Below are 10,000 nucleotides of genomic sequence, written 5' to 3' on the forward strand. Positions count from 1 at the left end.
CTGAGTGTAATGGGTGTGTTGTACTTAGGCATTACACTGAGTTATAGGTTAGTACTGTAATGGCCGACTTCCTTGTGTGTTGTTGTTGTGTAAGATCACCACACACACACACACACACACACACACACACACACACACACACACACACACACACACACACACACACACACACACACACACACACACACACACACACACACACACACACACACACACACACACACACACACACACACACACACACACACACACACACACACACACACACACACACACAAATCTCTCTCTCACACACACACAATAATAGCAGCAATGTCACTCACTATTTCGTCACAGCGCAAGCAAAAGTCAGCCATGAAAACAATTACCCAGAACCAGAGAAAACAACTCTCTCTCTCTCTCTCTGTCTCTCTCTCTCTCTCTGTCTCTCTCTCTCTCTGTCTCTCTCTGTCTCTCTCTCTGTCTGTCTGTCTGTCTGTCTGTCTCTCTCTCTCTCTCTCTCTCATATTCTCGCCACTTCACGTAATATTTCGCCATGTCTCACAAATTCTTCGCCTTCCTCTGTATCTGTCTGTTGTTTTGCATTCCTCATTGTTCTCCATCGCTAACATTCTCGTTCAGTCTCGCCAGTTCTCGCAATATCTCGTGATCTCGCAAGTGTTCACGAATACTTAAGTCTCTGTATCTCGCAGCTTCTCTCTGTATCACGTTTATTCTCCCAGTTACTCGCTCGTTCTCGCTCTGTCTCGCAATCTCGATTATTTTCACGCTTGTTCTTATATCTCGTCTTTTCACGCAATTTCTCGCATCTCCTCGCCTGGCTACAACAAGGGTGGGATGGCGTGTTGTTGTTGTTGGTTGTGGTGGTTGTGGTGATGGTGGTGGTGGTGATGGAGAGTACCGTAATTTCTCGCCACATCTCGCGTCTCATTCGTCCACAAGGGTGAGATGGCGTGCGAGGTGCTGTTGTTTGTGGTCGTTGTTGTTGTCGTCGTCGTGGATGCTGTCGTGGTGCCGTGACAATGCCTTAGGGGTCAGGGGCGTCGTGGGGAGGTCGTGAAAAGTGGGGCGTGGCGGGCGTTACGAAAGAGGTTACGTTACGGTGGTGAGGTGGGTGGCAGGATCGTATGGGGATCACAAGTACTGCAGGAGTAGAGGGAAGGGGACACAGATACTGAGGAGGGGTACTGCAGTAATGGGGGGGGATCACATACTGAAGAATGGGGGGTTCTCAGATACTTCAAGATGGGGGGCACAGATACTCCTGGGGGGAGAGGGGTAAGGTTGCATATACTTCAAGAACTGGGTAGGGGGGAGGGGAGAATACAGGTACTTATATATCCTCTTTTCAGGTAATAGTCTTTCACCGATATTGTGCAGTTTTGAGTAATGCAGCAAATTACATACCTCAAAAGCAAACCCATCTTTGAAGCTACATGGCAGTAATAATCCTGACATAAAGACGTTATTCTATACAGTGTGTTATAACTGCTTAATCATAAAAGGGATTAAAAAACCATCGTCCCATAAACCGATTTCCACAGCATCAAATTAAACAGATTAGAACCACGTGACTCATTAATACAGAGAGAGAACTGATTACACCTTTCTAATTAATTACAGTCAACTTTTTGTAAACAATCCACTGGCCTGTAATAGCCATTCAGTTGCGCAGAATCTGCTATTATATATGTGCGTATTTTAACGTTACCCAGACTCAGTGGACCAGAGTGACTTGTTTAAAATTGTACCGAATGAGTTAACTGGAGCAAAAAGCGTCCCATACACCCTCAGGGCTTAGGTTAGGTTGAAGAGAATTGGGTGGGTAGGGTGTGTGTGGGGTTTGGTCAGGGTTTGTGAGGGTTAAATTAGTCTTTTGTTTGTCAGGTTTAGGTAGATTAAAGGTTAGAGTGAGAATACATTAGGATTAGGTGTGGTGTTAGAATTATTTAGATGACAGTAAGAGAAGGAGGAGGAGAAGAAGAAGTTTGTGTTGCCAACTTCAGACGATGTTATTCTTCTCAGGGAGTAAGTAAGGAAGTTAAATACAGCACTCATTAACACCCTCACCATGTTTTTTCCCCTAAGATGAATAAAGCAAGTCTGACGTTAGCTACAGAGGGGAAAAGAAACGAAAAACACGTCATAGGGCAGAAGGGATCAACGTGAAACGCCCCTTTTGATCGAGTTTGGCGCGGCTGGTTAAGACTTTTCACCATCGGGATTACGACAGAAGCGGCCTGGATTAGAAAACGTAAGGAAAATCAGGTCAAATTACATGGTTTTATAATCCCCGGCGAGTGAGGTGGGAGCGAGTGTAAGAAATTTATATATATCGGGCAGCGCGTGGCGAGAAAGTGTTGGGTAAGGCTGTCTGTTGTGCACTAATTCAGGTGAGGCCAGGTGAGGTGAGTTCAGGTGAGGTTGGAAAGTGAGTCAGGTGTGTTCTTGTGTGTTATTGATGTTATTGATGTCTTAGTGATTTATATTGTCTGCTTTTCTTTGTTATTGATGTCTGTTAGTGATTTGTGTGCTTTTGTGTGTAATTGGTGTATGTTATTGATGTATGTTGGTGATTTATTTTGTCTGCATTTGTGTGTTATTGATGTTTGCAGTTGATGTCTGTTAGTAACTTATTTTGTCTGCTTTTGTGTGTTATTGATGTTTGCTGTTGATGTCTATTAGTGGCTTATTTTGTCTGCTTTTGTTATTGATGTCAGTTGCTGCTTTATTTTACTTTATGGGACGTATCGTGGCAAATGTTCCTTAGCGATTTATTTTGTATGATACTGATGCGTACGATATGGAGATTAAAATAAATAACAGATAACATGCAAGAGAATGGTAATGAAAACAATACAGGTAACATGCAGGTGAAAGCTAATGTATAAAGTGCAAGGTAAATCGCTAAGGAAGAGGAGATACGAAGCTTCCTGTGGCACTTAAGAATGCGACCCCAAATCAGGTCAGGAGTGGATCAGCTCAGGTCATGCAGCGATCGTAATTTAACTTAATATTACACAGTAGGTCACGGTAAGAATTGTAATCTGCATAACTGAGATGTCAGGTAAGGATACATATGTTGATGGGCTTGTACTGAATGTAATACGGGAGGTCATGTGCTGTACTTATCGTATTTTACTTTATATTACACGAAATACGTCACGTTTGGTCACGGTAGGAGTTGCAGTCTGAGTAAGTGAGTAAGATAAGGGGTCAGGTGAGGTATGTGTAATGTTGATGGTCTTGTATCGTAACTTGTGATTCGGTAGGTCAGGCCACGACGAGAGTTAAAGTAATATTATTCATCATCTTTAAGTAATCACGTTCATCATTAAGTCATCATATTCATCATCTTTAAGTAATCATATTCATCATCCTCATCCAGTTTTTCATGTGAAGGTGGAAGTAAGGAGGTGGAGCTGCATCTTAAGTATTCCTTCTCTGTTTACAAAGCTGGTGATTCAAGTTTCTTAATTAGTAACTTATAAACTCAGATTTCCTCAATGTGGTATTAATCCATTCATCATGATCCTCTCTCTCTCTCTCTCTCTCTCTCTCTCTCTCTCTCTCTCTCTCTCTCTCTCACGGGTCTAGTCTATTCATTCCTGGCACTTAAAGGGAGGGTAACCAACCTCTTTCGCCCCTGAGTGGCATTATGTGAGCAATATACCCCAACTCTCCCTTGTATTTAATCGTTTCGTGCTCCAATCTCCTCCACACAACGGTTGACCCGACCCGACCTGGTATATGACTCCAGAAGGTCAGGTGCAGTGGTGTGTCCAAAACTACCGTAATTAAGGCAGTCAGGTTTTGCTGGTGGCTGGATCTGGGGGGTCATTTTGCAGGTGGTATTGAGGTCAGTGTGAGTTGAGAGGCCAGTGGTGTATGTGACAGCGGCCTTGGCACACATGGTCCCGCTTGATACTTGCCGGGGCTTTTGTTGCTGGCTCTGGGCTGGGTGGACGGTACACACACACACACACACACACACACACACACACACACACACACACACACACACACACACACACACACACACACACACACACACACACACACACACACACACACACACACACACACACACACACACACACACACACACACACACACACACACACACACACACACACACACACACACACACACACACACACACACACACACACACACTGTATAGGTTTCCAGAAGACCTTGTTGCGGGTGGAGTGCGGTAACGAAAGTGTATGGATGGCGGTGGTGGGGTGTGGATGGTAGGGAAGGGTGTGGGTGGCGGTGGAGGGTTTGGATGGTGGTGGAGGGTGGTTAGGGGTTTGGTTGTGTGGGTGGGAGGTAGTGGAGTATGGACTGCTGTAGAGGTGGATGGTTGAGCCGTGTGGGAGATTGTGAGGTTTGGATGGTAGTAGATTGTGGATGGTGGTGGAAAGCGCATGATTCTGAGGGTGGATGGTAGTGAAGGGGTGTGTGTGTGTGGTTGTAGTTAATGGTGCTGGTAGAGTGTGGATGGTGGTCGTGTGCAAAGGTATGGTTAGGTTAGGTTGTGTGTGTGTGTGTGTGTGTGTGTGTGTGGTGGAGAGGCGAGGTGGAACAAAGTGGAGTGTTAGGAGGTCAGTTACGTGCGTGATGTGGTCAGCTTGTGGAAGAGTGGTGAGGTCAGTGGAGTGGTGAGAGTGGAGAGAGGCACAGGGAAATGGAAATCCGTGAAGATTGAGTTATAGAAGAGGATCTAGTGAGAGAGAGAGAGAGGGGGGGGAGGAGAGAGAAATTGTTTTTTTGTCACGTGGTAGAACTAGGACATTCCCATAGCTTGAACAGTAAGACGTGGTGGCATAAAATTCAATAAGCCCTTGTTATGATTTAGGAATGAGTCTCCTTGGTTACTAGCAAAAATCAACCCTCCAGTCTGACAACACTCGGTTATCAAATGAGCTGAATGGAATTAGATCTCACTGTCATTTAGAACAAACTTGCTGTATTGGAGGCATTTGGAGAGCGAGGTGGAGAAACTTGAATGTGGAGTAGCAGTGGCAGAATGTGGAAGGAGGTAGTGGAGCTAGATATAGATGTGGATGGAGATGAGAGGCAGTATGAAGCGTTGAAGTGAAGATGTGGACGGAGGTTGAGGTGAACTGTGGGTGATGTGGATGTGGAGTCGGTAGGGTGGACAGCAGCAGAGGTATGACAGGAGGTGGAATGGTGGTGATATAGATGTGGTGTGGTAAGCGAGTGGAGAGCATCGGAGTTGAAGTGTGGATGTGGATGCGGTGTGGTGTTGTTTGGTGTGGTGGTGAGCTGCAGAGGTGGAGTGTGGACGTGGATGTGGAGACGATGTGGTGCTGGTGTGGTGAAGAACAGCAGGAGTGTGGAGACAGAGTGTGGATAGATCTGTGGAATATGTTTGGTGATGCCGATACGGATGTGGTTGGTGGTGTGGTGTGGTGTTGTGCACGAGAGGTGACTTGTGCTGGCTCACCTTGGATCACTTGCCCTTCTCAGCCAGGTCGGCGCCACTGCACTCCACTCGTCTCACTCCACCTAAGCTCACTCCACCTCCGCTCACACACCCAGTCTCACTCCATTCGACTCACTTTATCTCGGCTCACGTAGGCAGCTCGATTCATTCCATCTCGGCTCACTCAGCTCATTCCTTGGCTTACCTCATCTCAGCACACTCCTTCTTGGCTCACCTCAGCTCACTCCTTGGTTCACCTCATCTCAGCTCACTCCTTGGCTCACCTCAGCTCACTCCTTGGTTCACCTCATCTCAGCTCACTCCTTCTTGGCTCACCTCATCTCAGCACACTCCTTCTTGGCTCACCTCAGCTCACTCCTTGGCTCACCTTATCTCAGCTCACTCCTTGGCTCACCTCATCTCAGTACACTCCTTCTTGGTTTACCTCATCTCAACTCATTCCTTCTTGGCTCACCTCGTCTCGGCGCACGTAGGCATCTCGGCTCGTCACTCTTTACGATCGGAGGAGGCGAGAGGAAACTGGAAATAAAATGTGATCGTAAAACTGTAATAAACTTCTCATTTTTCTTTGATGTGTGTGTGTGTGTGTGTGTTTATCCTTTAATTATGAGGCTCCTTTTATACAGAAAATATGTGTACCTGTTTATCACACTCATTTTATCTGACCTACACTTTTTTTATCATTTACTGTTTTTGTTTATCATCTGTTCCTTCCTCTCCACCCCCGCAGCGATAATAAAGTATAGTAATTTCTTCTTTATCTCTTATCAGTTATTAGCCCTTCAACGCCACTTTCCTCTCCTCTTTCACTCTCTAATTGCCTTCCCTTCCTTCCATCTCTACACCTGTTTTTATATCCCCATTTCCTCTTCCTTTATCTTAAACTCCTTTCCTCATTTTCTTGGGGTTTTAATTATTTTATTCCCCTCCCCTTTTTTTTGGGGGGGGGGGAGCTGGGTGAATGAGGGGGCACTTTTTTTTTCGATCTGTTTGTCGTCTTTTTTCCCGATTATTTTCATGTTTCTTTGTTACTTTTTCCTTTTTTCCTTTTCTTTCGCCGTTTCCTTTTCTTTTATCTCATTTGATCTTCCATTTCTTCATTAATTAACTTTTTATTCCATATTTTCCCGTTTCGAGTTAGCCTTTTCCCGTTTTAGCTTTTTCCTGTTAGCTTTTTCCTCCTCGTGCAGCATCTCCCTTTAGCTGTTTCTCCTCTTCCTTTAGATTTTTGGTATTTTTTCTTCCTTCATTTCGTATTAACTTTTTCCTCCTCTTCCACAATCTTATCTCCTCCTCCTCCTCCTCCTCCTCCTTTGGTTAACTGGTTCTACATTTTTTTTTTCTTGTATTCTTCCATATACCTCATTATTTTCCTTATTTTCCTGTATCTCTGTTGTCGTTCTATTTCTCTTTCTTTGAGGATAACTTCTTCCTCCACTTTCTGCATTATTTTTCAGAGTTTCAATCTCCGTCTATTTTTACCCCCAGTTTCATATATTATACTTTCCTTTCTCTTCCCTTCACAGTGCCTTTTAATAATCACATGTCCCAGCCTTTGATAATTTTTCTGTGTCACCATTTTTCATCTTCTCTTCCATCTTTTGTAATTTTCCTCTTCATCTCCCCACCTCGACTCTCAGTGTCACCAGATCTCTTGTATTTTTTTAATCTCTCTATTTCATCTTCATCTGTCATTTTCCTCCTTTTCTGCCATCTCCATCATTTTCATCCTTTTCCATCCATCTCTATCATTTTCCTCCCTTTCCTCCATCTTTAGCACTTTCCCCGTTTTCCTCCATCTCTGCCATTTTCCTCCATTTCTCTATCATTTTCCTCCTCCTTCCTCCACCTGGCCACTTAATAATAAGAGTTACCGAGCAGTTACGAAGGTATGATCGTAATTGTAACCTCTTTCATTCAGCCTAACTACCGGTAACGACCTTTTAAGTGCTGCAGCGTAATTGACTCGCGTTGGATCAGCACGAGACACGGAATTAAGATCGCCAGTACACAAGCGGTAATTAAAAAAGGAGAGTCATTTGGATTTCACAACAAGTATAATGTTTCTCTCTTAACCTGTGGCCTAGTCTCGCCTTCCGTAGATACCTGGTTACCTGTATTAGTTCTTACAGGTGGCATTACCCGAAGTACGGTAAGAAAGGTGTAATACTCAAGACGTTACTGGTGAAAGGAGAGTTACTTAGGTCTTACGGCAGGGATAATCTCCCCTCCTAGTTCCTCTCCTCACTGGCCTAGTTTCGCCTGTAAATACCCCGGTTAACTGTATCAGGTGTTTAAGGTGGCATTATCCGCGTTATTAGAGCCCTGTAATTGGTCCCCACCGCCGCCGCCACCACCACCCGTGAAACACAACCCGACCAACTGCAAGGAGCACCCGAGAGGAAACCCACTGTTGTTGTTGTTGTTGTTGTTATTTGTTTGTTTTGTTTATCATCCGGGTCACCCATTTCGGATCGCCTCCCTCCCACGTCGGTGACAAGTGGCGATTTACGGGAGGGTGATTCTTTTCTTTCTTTCTGTCTTTTTTCTTTCCTTTTTTTTTGATGGACCTTGAGTGATTTTGGTGAACTTAACTTTATCAGATACAGTAGGATGGCGTCTTCTGTGTTTTCTTCTTGCTGTCTCCAAGCGGTTTAGATGACGTAAGAAAGAACCTCGGAGACTGGAGATTTGTTTTATTTTGCTCTTCATTTTTCTCTGGCTCACATCAGACGGCTTCATTAAACATAATATGTAGCCGCGAAGGAGTTAAAAGCCTGTACAAGACTGAAAAAGCTTCATTAAGGTAAAAAAAAAATCTTTGAAGGCGGCAGGTATTTTAAAAAAGGGCTGAATATATTAAGCGTTAATGTGACATTTACCTGACAGCAAAATCGTTGCCACGTCCTCCATGATAAATGCTTGTGGTGACAGATAGATAGATACATAGGTAAATTGATGGAGAAATGGAGGGACGGATAGTCAGATAGATAGGCAGATAGATAGGATAAAGTCGTCTGGAAGTATCAAAATAAACATGGAAGACGATTCATGTCAGAAAATAAAGTCGACCCGAGTGGACTGGGAAGAGAAAAGTGATGTATGGCGTAAATAACAACTCGGTATTTCACGCCTTGGCAACCCTGGGAGCCCCACTAACCTTCCCCCACGTGGAACTGTATTTATAAAACGTTTTTAAGGTGTATTTATAAACGTTTTCTTGCTTCAGTTGTGTGTAAGATTGCGTGTTCATGCTTTTATCTTCACTCTTGCAGGTACTTCACACTATCTTCACTCTTGCAGCTGCTTCACTCTTCACAATCAGACCAGAGTGAATATGTTACTGGAAAAGACGAGCAAGTAAAATGATTGGGAGTTTCACCTCTTTATTGTATGACTTGGTTGACATCCTTCGTCATTGCGGTATCTGGTGCCCAGTTGACCATTTGGTTACTTGTTTCCTCCTCGTCCCTGTTGCTTACGTAATGTCCTTTGTTTGTACCGTACCTTATTAAATACCTGCTTCTAATATCCAGTTGGGAAATTTATTAGCCTGCCAAACCGCCAGCGTAAAAACTGATCCACGAGTAGAACGAGGTGGACATGTAGTGGACGAGAGGCAAACTGGTAACTCTTTGAAAACAGGTTTGGCTGCCGTGATTGAAGTCGTTTTTATTTTACTGTTTTTTCGATAATTTTGCGCTAATATGGAAAATCTGGACTTTATTAAGATCAGTGGGTACCTGTGGTGTTACAGTAGAGTAAAATGCGTGGAAATATGACCGTATAGACGTGATGAAGTGAAGCGTCATCCATTCTGTTGCTCCAATGTTTATAGCCTTTTGTGTCCCCCTGCTTCGAAACAGATGAGTTGCGTGCTTGAAGCCTCGGATACCAGTTGGAAGGATCTTGAAGTTAGAGCAGACATCATCGCCGCCTTGGAATGATGCTGAGGGCGTTTTAAGCTTGGGGTGGGCGTTGTGTGAAGATTTGTGAGTTGACGTGGGCGTTGTGTGATACTTTGTGAGAAGATTGTGAGTTGTTGTTGATGATTGTGATAGAGTGTGTCATGTGTTTCCCATCTGGGTCAACAGTATTAGGAACACTTTTTCTCGATCTTCTTCCAAAATCTGTCTGTCTGTCTGTCTGTCTGTCTCTCTCTCTCTCTCTCTCTCTCTCTCTCTCTGCCTGCCCACCCACCTTTTGTCCCGCTTTTTCTTCTCTCTCCTCTGTATTTTCTCTCCCTTTTCCCCTTCCATCCCGTCTTTCCCCTACCTTTCCTTCCCTCATCATTCCTCTCCCATTCACCTGTCTTCCAGCCTTCCCGTTCCATTTTTTCTCTTCCTTCTGCCAGCCATTCTCCTTTCTCTTCCCTCCCCCTTCCCCACCCTGCATTTTTTCCCTTTCTCCTTCATTCTTGCATGTCATCTTTAGTATTATCATTATGGTATTCTCTTCCCTTGCATAGTCTTCATTCTTGTCTTACTTTTTCATCTTTTTCTCTGTTTTCTCGATATCTAACTG

General features: G+C 44.2%; 1 protein-coding gene across 1 annotated transcript in view; it reads left to right on the forward strand.

Annotated features, from left to right (window-relative positions):
- Positions 1-5,331: 5,331 nt before the first annotated feature.
- LOC145393670 (uncharacterized) overlaps positions 5,332-10,000 on the forward strand; it is a 125,597-nt gene continuing 120,928 nt past the window's right edge. The window contains exon 1 of the mRNA XM_080267719.1: positions 5,332-5,503. Within this exon, the coding sequence (XP_080123845.1) occupies positions 5,332-5,503 (172 nt within the window). The remainder of the gene's footprint in view (positions 5,504-10,000) is intronic.

Source organism: Coenobita brevimanus, chromosome 25 (genome assembly GCF_032717465.1).
Source record: "Coenobita brevimanus isolate Jiangsu-jjx chromosome 25, ASM3271746v2, whole genome shotgun sequence".
In the NCBI taxonomy this organism is placed as follows: Eukaryota; Metazoa; Arthropoda; class Malacostraca; order Decapoda; family Coenobitidae; genus Coenobita; species Coenobita brevimanus.